The sequence below is a fragment of the Vitis vinifera genome, chromosome 5 (assembly GCF_030704535.1).
Source record: "Vitis vinifera cultivar Pinot Noir 40024 chromosome 5, ASM3070453v1".
Classification (NCBI taxonomy): domain Eukaryota; kingdom Viridiplantae; phylum Streptophyta; class Magnoliopsida; order Vitales; family Vitaceae; genus Vitis; species Vitis vinifera.
The window spans coordinates 25,922,244-25,948,486 of NC_081809.1; the positions used below are offsets into that span (position 1 = coordinate 25,922,244).

Genomic DNA, 26,243 nt, shown 5'->3' on the forward strand with positions numbered 1-26,243 from the left:
TATATTTTTAATTTTAACAATAGTTTAATATTTTTTAATTAAATTTTAAAGTAAGAAAAAAACAATTAAAGCCTCAATTGCTAATTATGACTTCAGTTAAAAAAATGAAGCATTAGTTGACAATTGAGGTTTTAATTAAAATTTTGAAAAAAAAAAAATTTATAACATGGCTCCTATGTGGCAATATAGAGGCTAATTTGAACATAAGTTTTGCAAAAAGGTTAAACCTTAGGGTTAGATTTCCAGAAAAAATATGGGAAGAGTTAGATTTCCGATTTGTGGATTATTTTATCCCTTTTAACCAAATATTTCTAAACCGGGTTATTTGATTAAAAAGGTCTCTCCAAACCCAAATTTTAAAATTTAACCTCCCACTATTTTTTGGCATCATTTGGATAAAAATGCCCTCATTATTTTCTAGTAAAAATAATAATTTCTTTTAAAACCTATATGTAAATACTTAAAATAGAAACGAACATTTATGTCGAAAATGGGTTACTTTTTCAATAAAAACATGAGAAATGTTAGATTTCTGATTTAGGGATTATTTCATCCCTTTTAACAAAATATTTCTAAACCTTATATATTTTCTATAAAATGGCTATATTCCCCTAAAACTCCAACAAGGAAGCATAATAGGTTTTCAAGGGTTTTTATCTAAACAACCTGCTCTTATGAGGGTTTTCTCCTCCAAGTTGCCTTTCCATATGTCTAAATCCACCCAAGAACATCCATTTCTATATATATATATATTTAGCATCCAAGTCTGACGTCCAGATTACACGGAAGTGAAGTCAGAAAATGGCACTCAATTTCACTCCCTTGCTTTCTTTTACTTTCCTGCAAATGGGTTATCATACATCTCCCAAATTCTCCATGGCCTCCATGCACCGCTCTGTGTCCAGGTGAGTGTGTTCTTCACTCACAAAAGTTTACGGAATCTGCATACCATCTAGTAGAAAATGGCTAGTGCCTATGTTCATTGTTTCATCCTAACCAGTAGTGTCTAACCGTTGTGAAAAGACGGATCCGAATTGTAAGTACCTAATCCAAATTTCTTCTGTTTAATGTAGGGAGATTAAGAATACAAAGAAGACTTCTAGCTCTCCTCGCAAGGTGCAAGTAACCCACTCAATGCCACCACACAAGATTGAGATTTTCAAATCCATGGAGAATTGGGTTGAGGAGAAGTTTTAATTCACCTGAAGCCAGTTGAGAAATGTTGGCAACCTCAGGATTTTCTGCCTGATCCTGCATCTGATGGATTTCATGAGCAAGTCAAGGAGCTGCAGGAGAGAGCTAAGGGGAACCCAGATGACTACTTTGTGGTTTTGGTTGGACATATGATCACTGAAGAAGCCCTTCCAACTTACCAAACACAGATCAATATCACTGATGGAATTCGTGATGAAACAGGGGCAAGCCCCAGCTCATGGGCAACTTGGACAAGGGCATGGACCGCTGAAGAGAACAGGCACGGTGACCTTCTTAATAAGTATCTCTATCTGTCTGGAAGAGTAGACATGAAACAAATCGCGAAGACGATTCAGTATTTGATTGGGGCTGGAATGGTGAGATTCTTGCTACATCCCCTTTTTTTTTTTTTTTTTCTGTAGTCAGTCACAATCTTCACTAGTTCTTGAACTCAAGTTCTTCTTCTCCATCTTTTCATAGGATGCTCAGAATGATAACAGTCCCTACCTTGGCAGCATCTATACTTCATTTCAAGAAAGGGCAACCTTCATATCCCATGGCAGTACTGCCAGGCTCGCCAATCAACATGGGGACAAGAGCTTGGCTCAAATATGTGGCATAATAGCCTCAGATGAGAAGCGCCATGAAACTGCCTACACCAAGATAGTGGAAAAGCTCTTTGAGATTGATCCCAATGGAACTGTTTTGGCTTTTGCAGACAGGATGAGGAAGAAAATCACCATGCCGGGCCTCTTGATGTATGATGGATGTGATGAAAACCTTTTTAAGCACTTCTCAGCAGTTGCTCAGAGGCTTGGTGTGTATACTGCCAAGGACTATGTTGATGTCTTAGAATTCTCTGTGGAGAGATGGAACGTGGAAAAGCTAACTGGGCTTTCTAGTGAGGGGCGAAAAGCTCAGGATTACGTTTGTGGGTTAGCTCAAAGATTGAGAAAGCTGGAGGAGAGAGCTCAAGAAAAAGCTAAGCAAGCACCCACCATTCCTTTCAGTTGGATTTTGGATAGAGAAGTGAGGCTCTGAGTGCAAAATGGAAGACAAAGATTGGTCGTGTCCTCAAAGATCTATCCTGTAATATACAAGTTTAAGCCATCTATGTTTCTCTATCTCAATTTTAATAATCACGATCTCATCTCATATCACTTCTTAGAATCCTACAAACCAGGGTTTTGGTTCATATCTCATCATTTGGACTGGAGCAGTGCTTTTTTTTTTTTTTTAAATTCCTATAAGATATTGGTAAAAACATCCTTAGCAAAAAGGAAATGATAGGACACTGTACATGTTCCAATCAAGGAGAGCTCAGCACCGGTGGTGGTGAGAGGTAGTGGAGAAGGAAATTATGGCTCCTTGATAACTGCAAATGCAGCCCCAGTGAGAGAGCCAAAATTTTCCTTTGAAAGTTTTGTGTTCATAATATACATCTCAGTGCCTGAACCTTCCTGCAATATCTTTTCTAATTAATGAATTTCTTGAAATGGGGCAGTTTCATCGAATGTCGTCAATTTCTATAGCCATGTATGTGTAGCATCTAAGTAGCAAACTGAACCTAAGAAAAGCAGAGGAAGTGAAAGTCCAGAAATGAATCTCAACCTAAACCCCCTTACCTTTCAACCCGGGAAGTTTCCTTCTCTTTCTCTCCGTCCCAGATCTTCCAACGTCTCCATCGCTTCCACCATCACCTCTGCCTCCAATTGAGTGTCTTTAGTCGAAAATGTTCCTCGGAAAATTCATTTGATTCCCAAAATATTCTATGAATGGATAGATCTTGCCGATGTTCATTGAAAAGAGGCGGAAGCAAAGCTCAAATGTATGCATCATTTTTAAGGCACAACCAACATGAATAGAAGCTTAACAGCCAAATTGACTAGATGGATCTCTCTTTTTTCGGTTTCCTATACTTTCTCGGCAACCAAAAGGGTTGGCAGAGAGAATCTGAGACTAATGCTTGGGAGATGATCCAAAAACCGTACTCCAAAAGTGAAGTAACCAAACTGCACTTTAGATGGTGGTCTGTGAATTGGGCCGTAGCTATGAAAGTGGGCTAGGCCCAACTATAACGGAAAAAAATTGGTTTTCGTTGATACAAGGCCTATTTGACAAGTTTCAAATAAACATATTTTTTAGTTGTTTTGGAAAACATTTTTTTTTTTTGAAAATTCAAATATAAAAAATGATTTTCTTTGCTTATTCTCCGGGAAGGCATTAAATAAAAATTCCTAGTATCCATAAACATGTATCCACAAACAAAAATTTGAGAATTTGAAATGTTTTTAACCTATTTTTAATGTTTTTAAATATATTTTAAAAATAATTTTTATATATGATGCTTTATTTTTAATTATTTTTTATATTTATATATATATATATATATATATATATATATATATATATATATATATATATATATATATTAAATAGTCATTAGAAAGCAAGTGAAAAAGATTAAAACTAATTAAAATCCATTCTTTAAAAACATCATAATTTTTATTTTTAATAATAAAAAATAGAAAATAGAAAATGATTTTGTAATTCTCAAATATGTTTTTTTTTTAATTTGTTTTTGGAGAACATAAAACCATTAGAAAAAATAGATGTCAAACATGAACTTATTTTTTACACTTAAGCCTCCTTTACACTTGTAAAAAAACCGTTTTAGGGAGATGAGAAACTTGATCACTATCTGTTATGATCCATTATGGTATTATGTATTTTATGTATGATAAATTGTTAACAATTTATTAACATCGGGTTGGGTTAGGCTAACCCACCCAAGTTGCACCCCTATTTTTTTTATTTAAAAAATAATAATATTTTTAAAAAGAAATAATTTGTAAACCAAATGCCAACATATGTTGTGTTTAATTCTATGAAAGTATTAGGAAAAGGAAAAAAATGAAAAAGTTAAGGAAAATGCTAAAACACTAAGGTGGCGTTTGTTTTTTTGGCTTAATTCTAAATAGAACTTTTTTTTAACTTAATACTAAATAATGCTTAATAGCATTAAGTTGTTTGTTTTTTTAAAATTTTATTTCTATTAAGTATTAAGCTGTTTTTTTTTTTTATGCTAAAAACCAATATCTTAATATTTTAATGTATTAAAAAAATATAATTTAACTTATTTCTAAAAAGTTCAAAATAATAAAATTGCTATAATAAATAATTTATCATTATCATTCTTACAAAAAATAATTAATATATTTATTTTTTATATAATTAAAATAAAATATTTAAACTTAATAATATGAAAAATAATGGATTGATAAAACCTAAATCAAATTAATGAAAAAACATAACAATTCAAGTACATATTTTCAAATATCCGAAGACATCACATTTTATGCTAATATCTAAACATTGCATTTCTTACAATGGTAAAAAGCTAAAAATGACAAGTTAACTAAACACTTCAAAGAGTTCATTTGCGATTTGGTTTCGGAACTGTTGCATGAATTCTTGATCAGATGCTGCAAAAAAATTGCTTGTAGTTGAGTTTTGATTTTGATTGGCATTGTCACTTTCCAATTCCACTTCATTGTCATATTCAGAAAATAATCTATCCGCAACTGAGATTTGTTGAAGAAAATTGTGAATGGAGAAGCATGTCATGACAATTTTTGTTTGAGTAGTAAACGAATAAGGTGCCATTCTCTTCAAGATTGGAAAACACGCCTTAACAACACCAAAAGCACGTTCAATGACATTTCTTAATCTTGCATGACATTGGTTGAATATCTCCTCTTTTCCTACAGCTTTACCACCACTACGAAAATCACTCAACCAATAGTGCACATTACGATATGGTGTCATAAAACCTTGAGTGTGTGTGTATGCTGCATCTACTAAATAATATTTTTCTGAAAAAAAAGGATTGAGTTGATTATTATAATGAATAAATACAAATTATATTAAATAAAATGAAAATAAAATATTTACCTGATGGGGGCATTGGAAAATTATGTTGCGGGTTACGAATAGTTTCTGTCAAGACTCTTGAATCATGAGCTGTTCCTTCCCATCCAACAACAACAAACCTAAATATCATGTCAAAATCACAAACTGCCATAACATTTTGAAAACACTCTCCTCTCCCACGACCTCGATAAGGTACTTGTTGATTAGTGGGAATACATGCATGGATAAGAGTTCCATCAATTGCACCAACAACATCCTACATGGTAATAATTCTTTAAAATATAAATAATTATTTTTATATGAGAATAATACAAATATGATATGAATAATTAGAAATAAAAAATAATGTACCTTAAAAATTTGTCTTAGCCGACGATTGGAGATACCATTTGAACTATCATTGAATGATGGAGGAGTAATCATCTCTTTTGAGAAATTCACCATGGCCACTAAAACCTCATGGAAGTATTTATGAATTGTTTGACTTGAGTGTTGGAATCTATTCTTAATCAATCGATTCCGAAGATTATGACTAATAGTCATAAGAAACATGGCCATTTTCTCTTCAACATTCAAATGTTTACTGTCAACAAGCCATCCTTTTTCTCGAAACATGTGACATAGAGAAATAAATCCATGTTTTTCCATCCGCATTAGTTCATAACATGTGCTAGATGAACCATTTAAAAGCTCTTGAATGAAAAGTGAACCTGTAAATGATGAAGTAGAGACTCATTCCTTATTAATGGATGAGTCACTCAATAATTTGAGCAACAACACAACCAATCTTCTTTTTAAAACTCTTGTCACTTCTAACTTTGTATCTTCATCTTCACTTGATGATGATAAACTTGAACTATTTGAGTGATGTGAAGGATTCTCCATAAGAATATCTATTATAAAAAAAAATAGTTATGAAATAAAAACATAACAATATAATCAAATAGTTATAACAATGTATGAGTAATAAATATCCAAAACAAATATCCATAAAATGTAGAGAGAAAGTCTTATAATTGGAAAAGTTTAAATGTATCAAATATCCAAAACAAACAAACCAAAAGTACCAAATTAAAATCATCATATAAGTCATATACCCTAGGCATTCCACAAATCTAAAACAAATATTTAAAAAGTTATTTTCGCAAGCTTTGAATCCATCTCATTCGCTCTTCGTCACTTTCCATCTCCATCCACACCTCTCTATACTCTTTCTTCTTGCAAAATGCATTAATTGCTACATAGTATAATGGATCCTCATAAGTCAAAAGCCTCTTCAAAATCTTCATGCATTCTTTGACTGTGGGTCCTTCAAAATTCTCCAACACATTCACTATTCTATACATTTCTTCTTGAGTTTGCTCTTTCTTTCCTTTCTTCTGTATTTTCTTAGAACCTTCTGCTTCATCATTAGTATTTTTTGGCAAATCCTCATCTTCTTCTAAACTAATTGAAGTTTCGCTAGGCATAGATGTAGAATGTGTTGATGATTCCTCAGCCCCAGAAGCTATCACTCCCCTAGAGCTCCAATTTTTAGACCCAGTAGCTAACACTCCTCCAAACAATGCCTCTAATTCTTCCACATTTGCTAATGGTTTAAAACGGAATTGTTTAGCTTCTGAATATTTCTATTTTACAAGATAAACAACAAATTAGTCATATATACATATATATAAGACAATTATTTTTAAAATTCACTCAAATCCATAAAAAAAAACTACCTGTAGATATTCTTCCCATTTTTCAGCTGGCCAATCAAAAGTTTTGGTTACAGAGTTGTAACCATGTCCTGTCATAGTCATCATTTTACTCCAAATGAGATATTGTCTTTTCATGTAATCCTACCCATTCTTAAGTTGTTTTGAAGTATAACGTTTTCCAAGTAACTTCTCCAACTCTTCAGCAATTCGAGGCCAAGCACTAGACTTTAAACCTCCACCTGATCTAAAGCCTTTGTTTGCCTCTTGAAGACAAAGATCGATAAAGTGCTTTCTTTGGATGGGGTCAGTCCAATTTACCCTACTAATCTCAATATTTTGACTCATTACTGTACAAAAAACCAACCAACATTAATGACTAATTTTCAATTTTCAATTAAAGACAATAAAATAAAATAAAATAAACTTCAGTTGGTTTGGTATGTCTAAATAGAAAAGGAAAATAATTTTTTCTAACAAAAATATTAAAAAGGATTATATGTAAAGTGGGAGAAAGTGAAGGGGTGCTTTTGAGGGAAGTAGCAGCTCATAAATGGTGGAAAGAGAGAGCAAATGGTGGGGGCTGTGATTCTGTAGGAAAGGAAGCACAAATACAAAGAGGTGAGAAAAGGGTCTACTATGTATTCATAGTAGACTGTACCCAAAAGTAAGAAAACTTTGGATTTTGCTACTGCACATTAAATTCATCATATCCTTTTCAAGTTTTTGAGCATTTATATCATTTCATTGTGTAATAATTGCACAAGATCTGCACTCTCAAAATTTCAAAGCTTTATAAGGTCATAGCTAACAAGGTAGAGTTGTGTGTGTAGAGTGTAGAGAGGAGGCACATGCAAAGGCAAAAACATGGAGGTGGTTCAGATGCAGAGAAGATTTGTGGAGTATGCAGCATCCTTGCATTTATATGTATTATTAGATACACGGTAAAGATTGTACAAACTTGAGCAAATGATTGAAAGGGACATAAGAAATACCATAATTTTTACAAGTATATATCCAGCAAACAATTTCAATGCCCCTAATTATGATTTCTCATTTTCAATAGAAACCCCCAGTCACATAAGTTATACTCTGATAGGCCAATGTTTCTTGCCATCTGAACCATTTGATCTAATGTCCATTGTTTGTGTCATTGTTTCAACCTCTACATGACTTTTCTTTTTTCTTTTTCTTTTTTTTCTTTTTTCTTTTTTTTACTTTTTATATGATAAGTTAAAGCCCATACAAATTCTAAAAGATAAAGACCCAGCAACCTTGGGGTGATTTAATCATTTGCTCAAGTTTGTACAATTGCTTTCTTCAATCACCATAAGGAATTCTCTGTCGGGTTCTACCATTGCTTTGTAATAGGACAAATTATCCTCCAAAGCTATTTTAATCTTGTGGGTTATAAAATATTGATATATTAGTTTTTTATAATCAGAACAAAAGAATATAATTTGGGATATGGAAAGGGAAGGGGCAGCTTATGACAAAAGATTACTTTGAAAGCCTGATAATCTATCTGATATTGATAATGGCATTATGTTAAAAATTCCAAAATCAGCATTGGGGTTTAAGAAGAAAAGGATAGGAGGAGATGCTCTGTTTGAGCCTCATGCCTTTGATCCATCTTTAAGATTCTGGAACCTCATTGCTTCTTGGTAACAAATTGGGTTCTCAGCAGATTGAGTGGATATTGTATAAAAAAATCACTGCTCATGTAAAACTAAACATTTCAGATGCCAAATCATTTTAGAATTAGGTTCCTCTGTAATTGGTTTCTGGGCTCATAGGAACTGTAAAGCCATCTTGATCTTTTTGGAAAAAGAAAGGAATGATTTGAATTACCAATTTCTTTGGCAATGGGGGGCATACCATTCTTAAAAATCCAGCTGCTAATGACTTAAGGAAGGGTAAAACAGGGTAACAAGAGCTTGGCATTGGAGTGGGGAACAAATTATGATATAAAAGTGAATGGGATTGCAAAAGAGCATGAGCCTCTGTTTAAACTGGGGGAGAAATGGGATATTGCTATGGCTGCCGTGTACCTTGCATCTAAATCCTTGTCCATGTGAAATATATATAACTTCTCCTTATGAAAAGGAGATGATGATTCCTATGGAGAATGACCCTCACATTTAGCAATCAAAATTGCCTCTAAAGATGGATTCTAATTGAATAGGTTACAAGGGTGACTATGTAAGCCTTGTTTAAGAGATTAAAAAATGATGGAGAAAGACAAAATCATAAATTCACTGTAGAGAAAAGCCCATGCTGCTCGGGATGGGTTGATCCTTCTAAACTATTTCACATCAGGACAAGATGATGCATAAGTCCAATGCAGTAGGCAAGTGTAGGAGCCATTTTTGGATGATCCAAACCCCTGCAACCTTACAAAGAGGACTCAAAAAATCCTATAAACCCCCCAACATTCAGGGAAACCTTTCATCTCTGCAACAACTTTCAATGGCGTTCAATCATTTGGATGGGGTATTCCACGTTATTTAAGAACTCTCATGGGCATTCTAACAAACAGTTTGAGCACAAATGCTCTACCCAACAAACTATAATATGAAATCAATAAGATTAAACCCAAAATTTTTCTTCCTTAAAAAATAACCCAACAAACCACAAAAATCACAACAATCAAACAAACCCAAATTAACAATGAGACAACAACCATATCAAATAGGCTCTAAACAATAAGATATCACCAAACAAAGTTTTTCTTCCTTAAAAAATAAACGGACCTGCAACACGTGAACCAGAATGTCCTATTGAAAATGAGAGTTTTAGAAAGAGAAGTATTGGAAAATGAGACTCGAATGCTCTATTGAAATCCTAAAACCAAATAAATTTGGGTCAGTTACCTTCGATCAGATCAACGATGCCGAATGAAAGAGGAGCTTCTTTCCAACTCTGTAGTCTCGGAAGGAGAGCGAAGGAAGAGGAGAATGAAGAAATTATTGCTTTGGGGATGAGGTGAGGGTTGAGGATCGGGGTTGCAGAGAGCTACAAGGGATGGGTGGATAGGTTTGGGCGTCGGGTTCGGGTTCAATCGCATTTGGTAAAGGTTTAAAAAAATTGGCTTTTTCTAAATAGAAAAAGCCAAATATTTTAGCTTTTTTTATTTAGTCAAAAATTATAAAAATTCAGTAATAAGTCATCAAAAATTAAAAAAACAAACAACCTAAATTCTGAAAGCAAATTGTTTTCAGCAAAAAGCCAAAAAAACAAACGCCACCTAAGTTTGGTTCCCATAAAATTTGAGGGAAAATGTGAGGAAAGGAAAGTGGAAGGAAAAAAGAAATGAAGGAAAATAAAAAATAGATCTAAAATCAAGAAATTATTTTTATTTCCTTCTCCCTTTATATAAACATCAAATAATTTTAAAATGGATAAATTTCTAACAAATTTTTATAATATTTTATTTTCTTCCGAATTTTCTATAATGAAACAAAAACTACAGGTAAGAAAATTATTTTTTTCAACATTTTTTTTCTTTTCTTAGTACTTTTAGGAAACCAAACGTAGTCATAATGTTTTAATCAATAGAAATTAACATTAAATTTTAGGTACCTTTACTTAAAAATGATTGTACCATATTTTTGACAATTTTTATGTGATATATATATAATTTTTAAAAATTTTATTTTGAATTTTTAGGACCAATTTTTATGTGCCAGTAAGTTATTCATATGTTTGGTTCTAAAAAAATGTTAAGGAAAATTCTTAATGAAAGAAAATAAAATTATATACCAATTTTCGTAAGTTATTATGAAGGGAAATTCCATTGTTATGAACATAATGCATGTTCATCAAATTTAGACTTTATTTGAAAAAGAAAAATAATTAAAACTTTATATATATATAATTTATTAACTTTAATCTATTTTTTTTATTTTCCTTTATTTTTTCCTTCAATTTTCTTATTTTCTTTATATTTTTCCTTAAAATTTTCACCAACCAAACATAGGAAATCTTATATATATATATATATATATATATAAATTATCTATTTATTCCCAAAAAAATCCTATTAAAAAATATATAAAAATAATTTATATAAATGTATTTTTTTTATTGTTTCTTTTCTTCTTTTCCTTATATTTTTTCTCAAAATTCTCATCAGCCAAACATTGGAAACCTTTTTTTTTTCTTTAAAATTAATAAATTGTCCAATTATTCCAAAAAAGAAAAATCTCTTTTCAAAGTAAATTCTCAAAAAACATTATTTTACATTCTAAATAACAAAAAACTATTTTTAAAAACAAAAGTTCAAATCTCTTGACATGTTTAATTATTTTCATTTTTTTTTAAAAACACAACATTCTTAGAAAATAAATAATTTATTTACCAAATTCCCAACTTCCATGATTCTCTTCAATTCACAGGAGAAAAAGAAACATTAAAAACAGTTTTATCATATTTAATTAACCATAAAAAGATACAAAAACTCAATTATAATTAATATTAGTGAAGACTTACATTTTTAAATTATTTAAATTTTATAAAAAGACGAAAAAAATCAATTTGAAAAAGCATATAGAAATATTTTTAAATCTACTTTATATTTTATTTCTAATTTTTTCTTCTTTTTTCCTACATTTTTCTTCAAAATTTTCAATAACCAAGCATAGGTAAAGGAAAATTGTTGGTTTTTATTTATTAATATATTGTCAATTTTATTCATCCTAAATTCCTAATGAGTGTAGATTCTTTTTTGTAAAAAATATTTCTTAGAATATTTCCTAAATTGATATATTATTGTAATATTAGATTTACTCATAAAATAAAGAAGGTTATTTGATTAAAATGGTCATATCCAATTTTGGAAATTTAACCCTCCATCATTTTTTTTTTGTCTTATTTTGATAAAAATGTCATCACTATAATATATATATATATATATATATGTGGACCCCGCATTTCGACTCATGCGCATCCACTCGATGGCTAGCTCGATTTTTATTTGAAAAATGATTTTTATTTTTAATAAAATGGAGTCGCCACTTATTTTTGTTTTATTTTTAAAAAGGGTAAACAAAATAAGAAGAAAAACTCTAAGTGTGACTCCTTATTTTGGAAAAGGTGGTCAGTGAAAAACCGGATCGGGCTCGGGGGTCAGGTTACTTATAGAGAAGGTACGTGTGGACCCTGTATTTCGGCTCATGCGTTTCCCACTCGATGGCGAGCTCAATCTTTGTTTGAAAAATGACTTTTATTGATTGAAAAAAATGACTTGGAGTCGCCACTTATTTTTGTTTTATTTTTAAAGGGTAAACAAAATAAGAAAGAAAAACCCTAAGTGTGACTCCTTATTTTGGAAAAAGGTTGGTCTACGAAAAACCGGATCGGGTTCGGGGGTCAGGTTACTTATCGGGAAGGTACAGTAAAGACCATAGCACCCCTTTAAGTCCCTAAAGACGGGTCTCTACTAATAAAATGAAGCAATCATGGCAATTGATGAGGGAATCAATGAATACTCAGAGTGATCATGCACATGTGAGAATTTAAACATTCATACAGAAAATGACCTAAGCGGATGTGGATGCGTACCTGGGCAGTGATCCATAAAGCGCTATCAAGAGGATCCAGACATGTCTGACCGGGGAAGTTGAATCGCCCTCCTCTCCCATTCGGCGTCAGGCGCCGGATGTGAGATATCCGGAGAAGGTGGAACGCGGCCGGACATAATTCCGGATGTGAGATATTCGGAGAAAGTGGGACGTCGACCGGATAGGATTCCGGATGTGAGATATCCGGAGAAAGTGGGATGTCGGCCGGATAGAATTGCGGTTGTGAGATATCCGAATAAAGTGGGACGTCGGCCGGACAGGATTCCGGATATGAGATATCCGGATAAAGTGGGATGTCGGCAGGATAGAATTGCGGCTGTGAGACATCCGGATAAAGTGGGATGCGTCCGGATAGAATTGCGGTTGTGAGACATCTGGATAAGGTAGAACGTTGGCCGGGCAGAATTCCGGATGATTTCCGTCCGGGTGGAATTAGTTATGCCACGCGTCGCAAGGGGGACCATCTGCGTGGCCAAAGAGACTTCATCTTCAGCAATAAGGCTGACAGCAGAGTGCATACGGGTGTGAATGGATTAGTGGGTACAAAGCAACTGAGTTGCACGAAGGTTAGGATGGATGTGATGGTGAGAATAGTGTGGAAATCTAAAGAGAGAAATGGGTATATGCATGGTGGTGTAAAGATGAAGATATGGGCAGGCATGTGTGAATGGTGATTTGCAGGGGATTGGTGGCATGGTGGAGAGAGAAAATGATACGGGTATGAAGAGATATGGGGGTAGGAGAGGTGGACCATCGGCATGCTAGCGTCGCCAACTTTAAAATACCCCACAGCACACTAGGAGATGGAGTAGGACTCTACTGACCCTGTACCCACGCAGAATTCTTCACCAGAAGCCACATACCGCAACCGTGCTCATCAACTCAAACCATAACTCACCATGTTCACGATTCATTCTGTTAAAAATAGAAAAAAAAAATGTGAAAAAGAGCATTTACAAAACAGAGTTCAAAGACAAGAGAAGCAATGATTGGAGACCCATTTCCTCGTTTCGTCCATGGGCTTGCAAGAGGGTGGAGAGATCCAGGGGTTTTCACAAAAATAGAGGAGCAAGCATTGAGATCTCTCACGCTGGAGCTCTAAAAAACTTATTTTCCAGCAAACCGAAAAAAAGCCTGCTCCCTGAAAGTCCCTCGTCCCCTTGTCCGGTATCTCCCCGAAAACTCGCTCTCTAGATCCTCCTTCCCAAAAAAAACTATCTCCTCCTCTTTCCCCCCGCAAGCTATTAGCTACTCTACTGCTCATCGCTCAGCAGCCTCAGGATTTCCAACCACCACCATGGCGATGGTCCTCTCTACAGCCACGCGTCGCCTACAGCTCCACCTAGAAGACGTCCCCTACTTCTTCATAGAAACGAAGATGTTTGGCTCTTCCCAGCTGTTTTTCAAAGGTGGCGGGAAAGGTTTAACATAAAGGCATATATATATATATATATATATATATATATATATATATATATATATATATATATATATATATATATATATATATATATATATATATATATATATATATAAACAGAGCCAAAATAGGGGGTCTACAAATATGCCCCTCTTCGGTAGAGTTCATGAGTGCAAAAAACATGAACACTGAAGTGAAAAGAAAGTGTGAATAGCAAGTGGAATGAAGTGAACTCTACCGAAGAACCCGGGAGACCCCCATAACGACACTAGTGAAACCAGAACTCACTCAAGCCAACAAATGAACAAAGGCTCTAATCCTAAGGGAAAATGATATCTCAAAATGCCTCTGAAGCCACACTAAGGACCCAGACTGACAAGATGATGACTGATCGATATGGGTGGGTCCCGACTCAAACTGACACGACGAAAAGTGATAGAAACATGGCTGATCGATATAGGTGCGGCCTTGACTCGAAAACTCAAACTGATAGGAAGATGGCCGATGGATATAGGTGCGGCCCCGAAAACTCGATAACTCAAACTTAAACTGAACTCGAACTGATAAGATGATAAGAAGATGGTCGATCGATATGGGTGCGACCCCGACTCAAACTGACACGACGAAAAGTGATAGAAACATGGTCGATCGATATAGGTGCGACCCTGACTTGAAAACTCAAACTGATAGGAAGATGGCCGATGGATATAGGTGCAGCCCCGAAAACTCGATAACTCAAACTCAAACTGAACTCGAACTGATAAGATGATAAGAAGATGGCCGATCGATATGGGTGCGACCCCGACTCAAACTGACACGACAAAAAGCTATAGAAACATAGCCAATCGATATAGGTGCGACCCTGACTCGAAAACTCAAACTGATAAGATGATGATCGATCGATATAGGTGCGGTCCTAGAAACTGAACTGACATGACAAGGAGATGGCCGATTGATATAGGTGCGGCCCTGAAAACAAGCTGAAACAAGAACTAATAGAAAAATGACCGATCAATATAGGTGCGGTCCCGAAAACACAAACTGACACGAAAAATGACCAATCGATATAGGTGCGACCCTGAAAACACAAACTAACATGGAACATGACTGATTGATATAGGTGCGGTCCCGAAAACACAAACCCAAACTGACAAGATGATGACCGATTGATATAGGTGCGGTCCTAAAAACAAAAACCCAAACTGACAAGATGATGACCGATCGATATAGGTGCGATCCCGACTCAAACTGAACACGAAAAGTGGCAAGAACATAGTCGATTGATATAGGTGCGGCCCTGACTCAAACACAAACTGATGAGATGATGACCGATCGATATAGGTGCGGTCCCAAACTCGAACTAACACGAAAAGTGATAGGATCATGGCCGATCGATATAGGTGCGGCCCCAAAACGCAAACTAACATGGAAAATGATCAATCGATGTAGGTGCGATCCTAGAAACTAAACACGAAAAGTGATAGGAACATGGCCGATTAATATAGGTGCGGCCTCGACTCAAACTGATACAACGAAAAGTGATAGAAACATGGTCGATCGATATAGGTGCGGCCCTGACTCGAAAACTCAAACTGATAGGAAGATGACCGATTGATATAGGTGCGGTCCTAGAAACTGAACTGACATGACAAGGAGATGACCGATCGATATAGGTGCGGCCCCGACTCAAACTCAAACTGATAAGATGATGACTGATCGATATAGGTGTGGTCCCAGAAACTGAACTAACATGACAAGGAGATGGTCAATCGATATAGGTGCGGCCCCAACTCAAACTGACACGATAATGACCGATCGATATAGGTGCGGTCCCGACTCAAACTGAACTAACATGACAAGGAAATGGCCGATCGATATAGGTGCGGCCCCGACTCAAACTCAAACTGATAAGATGATGACCGATCGATATAGGTGCGGTCCCAAAAACTGAACTGACATGACAAGGAGATGACCGATCGATATAGGTGCAACCCCGACTCAAACTCAAACTGATAAGATGATGACCGATCGATATAGGTGAGGTCTCGAAAACTGAACTGACATGACAAGGAAATGGCCGATCGATATAGGTGCGGCCCCAACTCAAACTCAAACTGATAAGATGATGACCGATCGATATAGGTGCAGTCCTAGAAACAAAAACCCAAACTGACAAGATGATGACCGATCGATATAAGTGCGGTCCCAAAAACAAAAACCCAAACTGACAAGATGATGACTGATTGATATAGGTGCAGTCCCGACTCAAACTCAAACTGATAAGATGATAACCGATCGATATAGGTGCAGTCCCAAAAACTGAACTGACATGGAAGATGACCGATTGATATAGGTGCGGTCCCGACTCAAACTCAAACTGATAAGATGATGACCGATCGATATAGGTGCGGCCCCGACTCAAACTGAACTCGAACTAACAAGATGATGACCGATCGATATAGGTGCAGTCCCAGAAACTGAACTGACATGGAAAGGAGATGGTCGATCGATATAGGTGCGGCCCCGACTCAAACTCAAACTGATAAGATAAGGGAATGACCTGATATAGTGGCCTAAAACCAATGGATAACCCAGATAATGAAGCAAGCAAACCCGGCCGGAGGGGATATGCCCCAGTATGACAACTCATGAGGATCAACAACTAAGTCGAAAGATAACAAAGCCCATGAAAGGTCCGATGATCCTAGGGAAGGGGGATATGCCCCAGTATGTGACTCAAGGGAGTCAACAACTAGATCAAAAAGTGAATGAAACATGTGGAAAATCTAGTACTCTCGGGGAATGAGGATATGCCCCAGTATGCAATGATGAATAAGCAGAGATGCAAAATGCCTCCAAACCACTGTACTCTGAAATATGCTCATCCATCATGTAATGAAAATGTCCAACCTCAGATGGGTAATGCCAAACAGGACCATGTGTCATGACACCATGCTGACAAAACAAAACTAACTGATGAACAACAACAATAATGATGACCAGTGCTTAAAATGAAAAGAGCAAGCAAATCAACGCTCAACATGCCAACTATCAAAATGAAAGCATCGTCACTAATAAGTCAACAATCTGCCAGGTCCTATTATCATGGAAGATGTTGAACCTAAAGTCTAAAAGAATGTATGAAAACACAACCAAGGTGATCAAGGACTGATTTACATCTTCTCCTAATCGAGAAAAAGTGAGGTCATGTGTCACGGTGGGATGTGTAGGATAAAATAAGGTGATGATCAGGCTCTGGTAAGATAGAAAGTACGAAAGTATCAAGGGTGAAATGTCTGAGTATGAAATGAAAGGTAGGGAGATATCCGAGATCATCCAAGTATGCCGAGAAGACTAAACCCGAGGTGTCGATAACTCTATAATCCATCGGAAACAGCAATCACAAACAGAAAGTTAAGCCTCAATGTCAAAACCTCCAACAAGGTGGCCATGCCCCAATATGCAATGAGGACAATATGAAACAATCCATTAATCCCCATATCACTCGTCAGATGCTCCAAACTTCAAGAATCAATTTGATCTCCCTCCAAAAGATGGATACACCCCAGTGTAAAGGACCCAAATAGGGCAACTATGCTCCCATGAAAAATACTCTCCATGTCGGCTATGCTCCAGTATAAACCATCTGAGGTAACTATGCTCCAAGATAAATCATAGTCTATCACCGATGAGAAGACTATGTCTCAAAATAAATCGTCATCTCGAAAATCAATCATCAATGAGTGGAGTGTGCCCCAACGCAGAGTATCGAGTATAGTGACAGTATCTCCAATAAAAGTGCTCTCTGAAACAGCTATGCCCTAGTGTAAGGTCATCTCACAACTCCTAATCCATCATAGTCCAAGTGAAGAAGCAAACTCACTATGCCTCAGTGCAAGGCATCATCCCGAAAGAAAACGTCATCATTGAGCGGGGTATGCCCCAGTGTAGATAATGCCGCATCCATCATGCACCGAGGAACAATCTCCGACTAATCTCGAGTATTGCCCATGTGTGAGCCGTCAAACACAATGTGAAGTAATGGCCTCAGGATGGTCTCCAGACACGGGACGTAACGTAGGCTAAGGTAATAAGGTGAAAGAAATGAAAGGAAACTAGGCTCAAAGATCCCAATGATATAATCCCCATACCCCTCGTGCATGAGATGCAATGCGTAGAAAACTTCATGAGTCCCGGACCTAAAGGTCCCCACACGAAAAGTAATGATAAATGAATGGTCACATCGAATAAGCAAGCATGAAGTGTGGATGCTGAACTCATGTCAAACATCAAGCAGGATGAGAAAAGAATGAAATTAGATGAAATATAGTGAAATGGAGGGATAAAATAAGGATAGAAAGAAGACGGAGAGATAGAAAAGTGAGTGATGGTCAACCTGTATCAAAGCATGGAAAGTAGTCACATCCAAAATAGGTAGAATGATGGATAGAGCAAGGATCCAGAGATACTAAAGAAAATATCGCTCGTCTCTCTCACAAAGATCGAATAGATGACTCATACTCTCACCCAAAGTATACATCAAGATGAATCCCAGAAAAGAGCTCTCATACAAACTCTCTAACACATGAACTCAATGAAGCAACCTGGCACGTCCATACACATGCCTAATGGAGAATAACAAAACGAACAATGCGCTATATTTATTTTATTTTATTTTATTTTTTATTTTTTATTTTTTTTTTTTATTTTTTTTTTGCGCATACCCTGATCAATAATGAATGATCTCCCATGAAATACATAGCCAAATGAATAAACTCTCCCCATGTACTGATGTAACATGAATCCTCACTAACAAGACGACCTCTCAAAATGAAATCTCTGAACCATTGCCCATGGGGTGAACGGGGGGAAAGAATGTGACAATCCTCCATGCAGTGACGTGTGAAAAACCACCACTCAAGGTGAAACAAGGATAATGTGGAGTAAGTAATGATGAAAGAAAAGACTGAGAACGAATATCACAAGTAGTGATATGTGATGTCGAAAAAAGTGATGAGATGATGTCAAAGAGGAAAATACCATAATGAAGAGTGAGGAATGATGCCTGAATATGTATGTCAGGTCTGGAACTCATGACGTATCCAATCATAGCATGCAAGCACTATAGGGTCCCCAACCCGGTGTAATAGGTAAATGAGGTGATGAAAGAAAAGGCTATGATGCTCGTGCGATGCTTAAAGGGCTAGCAACGGGTAACTCTATATGTGAGGGTGATAAGTAAATAGGCTCATGAAAATGATGGCCACCCATCTTTTGACCAAAACCTCGAACATCGTGCTTTCAAGATCTCACATGGCCAATACTAAAGACTGAAATCCATCCAACATAGTCATGGCGACTCATCTGGAATCGTGTGAAAGCTCCCACTGATGCTCTGTGATAACCGTCGATGTCATCTGAAAATCAACTCACTCCATCAACATAAGCCACTCGCCATCGCCTCATAATATCACCATCTCTGACCATCCTGACTCCCTGAAGTCATGTGCAATGGCTCGAATCTGGATCCTTCATGATAACCCCCATCTCAACAATATCGTTAAACAGTCAAGCCACTCTCTCATCACGATCCATCTATCATCATGTAAAACTCACCTCGGGTCTAACCATCTCGGACTCTACCTAGTCAGATCAAGGAAATGATGGAACGAATAGGCAATGGTACTGTAATATACAAAGGAGAACAAGGATGACTAGGTCATATAGTGGTACCAAGGGTAGTGTCATGTCAAGCTCAAAATGGGTAAGTCAACAAGTCTGAAAAGTCAGGATATGGATATAGATATGACGCTGCTCTGATCAGAAAGTGAAATGGGTTGCAGGCTCGAACTCCCTAGGTCGATCTCCTAATCCTAGGTCAATAGGCTCAATATCCTCCATGATAGGTCAGGCCAGAGTAATCGTGATGTGCAAATAAATAAATGTCTCAAGTCAAAAGTGCAACACTTCATATGATATATGGTCGTAGGATGGCAATCTAAAACTAGAAATATGACAAAAACTCTAAGGTCATGAAGGTGTCCACTGTGAGATGGCTATAAATGTGACTAAAGAATTTCCATCAATGATCCAAAAAATGAATGATGTGTGAAAAACAAACACTGTCATGAGATCGATACTCCATCTATAACAAAATATCTCTGATTCACTTTCAACCCAAGCTCAATAAAGAAAAATGATTAGGTGATAAAGGTGAGCATCTAAAAAATGGTGTGAATGTGAAAACTTGTCTTTCACCTTTCTGTAATGAAAATATGAGCATCAAGTTGAAAATCAAATCAAGTATCCAACAAAGAATGAAGTACCGGGCCTGTGATAGGTATACAGTGTAAAAAAAAAATGGTCATAAACATATCCCAAAGCATCCAGCAAGTGACGACAAAGTGAAAGGATGTGTCGAACCAAGAAAAAAAGACGAAAGCCCTAGGGAGAAAGCATGACAAACTCATCGAGTGAAAAACATAATCCAAGGTGACACGACAAAGGTGATCCAACCGATACTCAAACTTATACCAGTCTCTGAGCACTCTCAAATGGAGACTAAAAAAAAGGGAGTATCGAATCCAAACTGTGAATACAGAGGCTCTGAAGGCTCTCAGATGCAACCACGTGTGAGGAAGGAATTCTAATCAAAGGATATATAACTCAACCTACAAGGTCAAGGTGGCTCTAAGAGGAAATGGGTAGACTTTAAAAGATCCTTAGCAAAAGCGATCGTACCCTCCGGCGATACGCAACCCTCTGCACGTCTCCAAAGAGACGGGGCGCTTCCATGCAAGGTGGTCATCACCTTCACACATGCACTACCTCGACATCCCAGGGAGTTTCCTATGGTGAAAGCTCTCACAACTCTCAGCACTCAATAATCGACTAAAGTGCGCAGTGAGTGGTGTGGGTGCATCTGAAAACCCTATGAAACTAAAAGAAAACACACTGACCACACAAATATCCTGAAATCTAGCTCTAGGCTATACAAGTCTTCAAAGTTCGGACTCCAATCAGCATCAATATGTCGACCACCTCCAGAATGCTCCCAAACATAGATATAGTCCGTCGCTAGACCCTATTCCTAATCACTAGCTCGATCGAAGAGCAAATAAGGCAACAAGTCTCGTATCAAATACGAGAGCAAGGAAAACAATGTCGATCGAGACTTGGGACTTGGAAATAAGGGATAAGTGTGTGTCCCACATAGACACACAACTCATGCAGTCACATCAGGATGAGAGGGGTCATGCAACAGACAGTCATGCAAAACAGGTATATATCATCCAAATCTACACGCAAGCTAATTAAGAAGAATATCTGACAAATGATAACATGGTCTATGATAAACAAGATAATATATAACCAAGAGAATTAATCATGTCCAATCAAATGATATACAATGGTGAGTCTATACATGCGAGGTAATCAAAACAAACATGGCAAAATCAGGGTCACTATGTTAAGCAAGGTAAGATGAGCTATCAACATAATCAACATAATCAACATATCAATGTCCCAAACATATATAGCTATGAAGCACGGAAAAAAAACGCCACAATCAGAATGCTCAATCAAGATAAACAATCATCATAATCAACATGTCAATGTCTCTAGTAAAAACAAACACCCAAGCATGCATCAAGTGTAATGATATCAAGAACTCTCAATGTGTAATCAAGAGACAAGTATCCACTAATCGACTCATCAAACGCCACATTTGCTTCATCCTAAGTTCAAGCTTGACCCTCTAATGATCCCTAGTGGAGTCGCCATGTTGTGGACCCCGCATTTCGTGCTCATGCATTTCCTACTCGATGGCGAGCTCGATCTTTGTTTGAAAAATGACTTTTATTGATTGAAAAAAATAACTTGGAGTCGCCACTTATTTTTATTTTTTTATTTTTAAAGGATAAACAAAATAAGAAAGAAAAACCCTAAGTGTGACTCCTTATTTTGGAAAAAGGTTGGTCTACGAAAAACCGGGTCGGGTTCGGGGGTCAGGTTACTTATCGGGAAGGTACGGTAAAGACCGTAGCACCCCTTTAAGTCCCTAAAGACGGGTCTCTACTAATAAAATGAAGCAATCATGGCAATTGATGAGGGAATCAATGAATACTCAGAGTGATCATGCACATGTGAGAGTTTAAACATGCATACAGAAAATGACCCGAGCGAATGTGGATACGTACCTGGGCAGTGATCCATAAAGCGCTATCAAGAGGATTCGGACATGTCTGATTGGGGAAGTTGAATCGCCCTCCTCTCCCATCCGGCGTCAGGCGCCGGATGTGAGATATCCGGAGAAGGTGGAACGCTGTTGGACATAATTCCGGATGTGAGATATCCGAAGAAGGTGGAACGTCGGTCGGACAGGATTCCGGATGTGAGATATCCGGAGAAAGTGGGATGTCGGCCGGATAGAATTGCGGCTGTGAGATATCCGGATAAAGTGGGACGTCGGCCGAACAAGATTCCGGATGTGAGATATCCGGATAAAGTGAGATGTCGGCCGGATAGAATTGCGGTTGTGAGACATCCGGATAAAGTGGGATGTGTTCGGATAGAATTGCGGCTGTGAGACATCCGGATAAGGTAGAACGTTGGCCGGGCAGAATTCCAAATGATTTCCGTCCGGGTGGAATTAGCTATGCCACGCGTCGCAAAGGGGGTCATCTGCGTGGCCAAAAAGACTTCATTTTCAGCAACGAGGCTGACAGAAGAGTGCATGCGGGTGTGAATGGGTTAGTAGGTACGAAGCAACTGAGTTGCACGAAGGTTAGGATGGATGTGGTGGTGAGAATAGTGTGGAAATCTAGAGAGAGAAATGGGTATATGCATGGTGGTGTAAAGAGGAAGATATGGGCAAGCATGTGTGAATGGTGATTTGCAGGGGATTGGTGGCATGGTGGAGAGAGAAAATGATACGGGTATGAAGAGATATGGGGGTAGGAGAGGTGGACCATCGGCATGCTAGCGTCGCCAACTTCAAAATACCCCACAACACACTAGGAAATGGAGTAGGACTCTAATGACCCTGTACCCACGCGAGATTCTTCACTAGAAGCCACATACCGCAACCATGCTCATTAACTCAAACCATAACTCACCATGTTCACAATTCATTCCGTTAAAAACAAAGAAAAATGTGAAAAAGAGCATTTACAAAACAAAGTTCAAAGACAAGAGAAGCAATGATTGGAGACCCATTTTCTCGTTTCGTCCATGGGCTTGCAAGGGGGTGGAGAGATCCAGGGGTTTTCACAAAAACAGAGGAGCAAGCATTGAGATCTCTCACGCTGGAGCTCTAAAAAACTTATTTTCCAGCAAACCGAAAAAAAGCCTGCTCCCTGAAAGTCCCTTGTCCCCTTGTCCGGTATCTCCCCGAAAACTCGCTCTCTAGATCCTCCCTCCCAAAAAAAACTATCTCCTCCTCTTTCCCCCTGCAAGCTATTAGCTACTCTACTGTTCATCGCTCAGCAGCCTCAGGATTTCCAACCATCACCATGGCGATGGTCCTTTCTACAGCCACGCGTCGCCTGCAGCTCCACCTAGAAGACGTCCCCTACCTCTTCATAGAAATGAAGTTGTTTGGCTCCTCCCAGCTGTTTTTCAAAGGTGGCGGGAAAGGTTTAACATAAATACATATATATATATATATATGGGGTCTACAGTACGGTAAAAACCGTAGCACCCCTTTAACTCCCTAAAGTCGGGTTTCTATTAATAAAATGAAGGTGATGTGATAATTGATGTGGAAATCAATTAATACTCAGAGTAATCATGCACATGTGAGAATCAAAACACTCAATAAAGAACGACCGAAGTGAGAATGGGGCATACCTTGGCATCACACGATCAATGCGCTATCAAGAAATGGGGTTAGTGCACGGTAATGAGTATAAAATATGTCATTCATATCACCAAACAAGATAAGGAACCATCAAAAGCACACATGACACTTCATCCAAATTCATTTTTATTTAAAAGAAACTTTATTTGATGTTGGGCCCCCATCAAAGCCCAATTTATTTTTGCATGAATTAGTTTCGTAAATTCCATTAATTTAGAATCACAAAATTAAATTCATGTTTATTTAAAACATTTTTAAAAACAAAGAAGATGTGAGAATTGCTTGCCAAAAAGGAAAATGGCGGCAACATTTTATTGAAAAGCGGGTTTTTGAAACCTAAGAAAAATGCTAAGGATGAGAAATGGAGACGTTAAAATTATTCTTAAAGAAAAACTAAAACCTAGAAAGTTTTCTTAAAGAAAAGGATTTCGGAAGAATTATTTGAAGAATGGGAGTATGGAAATTATTCTTAAAAAAAATACTAATAATAATAGAAAAAAAAAAGTAAATAAATAATAATAATAATTAAAATAAATAAATAAATAAATAATAAAAAATAAAAAATAAAAATAAATAAAAGAAAGAAAACCACGTGGCCAAGGGTTACATGCCAAAGATGGCCATGCAACTGGACACACACATTCACTGGGCCAGGTCACTGGAGTTGCTCTGTTGGCGCGCCATTCTTAGGCAATTGTGTCATAACATCGACCAGGGTATTGAGGGTCAAAAAACCATATGTGTAGGATATCCATTATTCCCTTGTGAGAGATTGTTCCAATCAGAAACGTTCCCAGTGGTCCCAGTCTCACTGTCTCAGTTATAGTTCCCAGAATAAACTAAAAAGTTTGCTGTAAATAAGAGACTTCCGACTTCCCATCCAAAGCAACATAATCACTAACTGAATTGGTCTCAGTACCCTGTTGAACATTGGCTGTCGCATCATGACCGTCCACTTGATACCATTGCCTAGAACTTGAGTCATACCTCCACCCTAGATAGGTGTTTTCCAAAGCATTAATGAGATCTCTTGCATTCGTTATCTTCTTGTCAAGATCAGATTGCTTTCCTTCAATAACGTACAGGTTGTTCTGTGCATTTTTATTTTCCAAGAGTCCCCACACCCTTTCAACCCGCTTTATTCATTGTTTCGACAATCATATTTCCCACCTCATAGTTATTTCCTACACTAATGGCTGCAACATCTATTAGGATACAGGGATCCTTTTTGTCTCTAAAACACCAAGATATGCTGAGATCCTTCTCTTTCTACTGAAAACAAAGCCATACCATACTCAATATCCCGTGTTGAAACCTCAACCATGCGTGTTATATCATCCCCTATTCTCTTCACTTTGACCGGGGTAGCATGTTCAACACAATATGCGTTCATCAAGAATTCCTCGTCCCTGATTATGAGAGTATCTCCATCGCTTCGTATATTGTCTATGCTTTTGCCAAGGAAAGGAATAATTAAGTGTAGCATGGGTGCAATAAACCATCATCACTACATCGAGGAAAACTGCACCTTGAAGACTCCCCATTTCAATCTGTTGCTATTCTTTAAGGGACTGTGACACCCAACAATCAACGTTCTGATCTCGCGGACTGTAAACCTGTGGATATCCTCTGTAGATCATGAAGTCAGTTCTGGGCTTTGTCTTTGGACAACTTATAAGGGCCTTCTTGCATGTCAAGTCATAACCTTCAGACTCTAGAGGATGAGTAACCATGGGTTGCGTCCATGCATGGCATGGGAGTACCAACAACGTCTTTATCAAACCAAACGTTCCAAAGTTTAAAGACCATGATGCCACAGCTGGCATTCTGAGAAGTCTCCCCTCATCTTTAAAGTCCAGAACAGAGATTTCCTCTACATTGACATCTGTGGTATCCGCCATTATTGAAACAACCCAACATTCCAAAAATCGCAAATAGAAAGACTAGAGAGAGAAACTGAGAGAAAAGAGAGAGAGGTGACGATGGAAAAGAGTGGAATATTTGGGTATTCTTCTCTCATCTTTTGACATCATGAGAGCCTCCATACCAGAAACCGTGCCTTATCCAAGTGAATATCACGCCTGAAGACGTTGCATGTAATCATGATTATCAACCTCACTGTGAACCACATCGAGAATAGCATCAGTCAACTACACCCATTCGGTATAATGACCTTAGACTCATTTGTATCATGCATCAGATTGTTTTAAACACGGTCGTCGGGATGAAAGACCTGGTCATAAGGATCAGTGCGCACACTGTCCATAGTGACAGGCTCCAAATTCTCGACAATAACACGCGGAGCAAATCCCCACAAGAAACCTCATTGTAGTAGACATTTGTCCGTTCTAATAGTGAATCAGAGGTCTCAACATATCATCCAGTTGGATCAATGTCACACTCATTAGGAACAACTTCCCAGAACTTGGATCTATCCTGGTCTCCATGTGGTCTACCTTGAACTTGAGGGACATCTCTTGGCTCCAACACATACACCACGACCCTAGTATTTCCACACTTTGCATAAGCAGATCCTGTTGCAGCATTAAAGGTAATGG

General features: G+C 37.3%; 1 protein-coding gene and 1 pseudogene across 1 annotated transcript; one reads left to right on the plus strand and one right to left on the minus strand.

Annotated features, from left to right (window-relative positions):
* The first annotated feature begins 787 nt into the window (after nucleotides 1-787).
* On the plus strand, nucleotides 788-2,364 carry LOC100266359 (stearoyl-[acyl-carrier-protein] 9-desaturase, chloroplastic-like; annotated as a pseudogene).
* Nucleotides 2,365-4,608: 2,244 nt separating this feature from the next.
* Nucleotides 4,609-6,486, minus strand: LOC104879506 (uncharacterized). The gene is made up of 3 exons (XM_019219785.2): nucleotides 5,479-6,486; nucleotides 5,149-5,383; nucleotides 4,609-5,069 (listed from the first exon to the last, which is right to left on the minus strand). Exons 1-3 carry the CDS (start codon nucleotides 5,779-5,781, stop codon nucleotides 4,609-4,611), a joined length of 999 nt encoding a protein of 332 aa, XP_019075330.1. The 5' UTR covers nucleotides 5,782-6,486.
* Nucleotides 6,487-26,243: the final 19,757 nt, after the last annotated feature.

Excerpts from the sequence above, each read along its gene's own strand:
- LOC104879506 (XM_019219785.2), bottom strand. The coding sequence starts at position 5,781 with ATGCGGATGGAAAAACATGGATTTATTTCTCTATGTCACATGTTTCGA. Across the intron at positions 5,384-5,478 it reads GGCTAAGACAAATTTTTAAG|GATGTTGTTGGTGCAATTGA; the intron begins GTACATTATTTT and ends ATTACCATGTAG. Across the intron at positions 5,070-5,148 it reads TTTTCCAATGCCCCCATCAG|AAAAATATTATTTAGTAGAT; the intron begins GTAAATATTTTA and ends CTTTTTTTTCAG.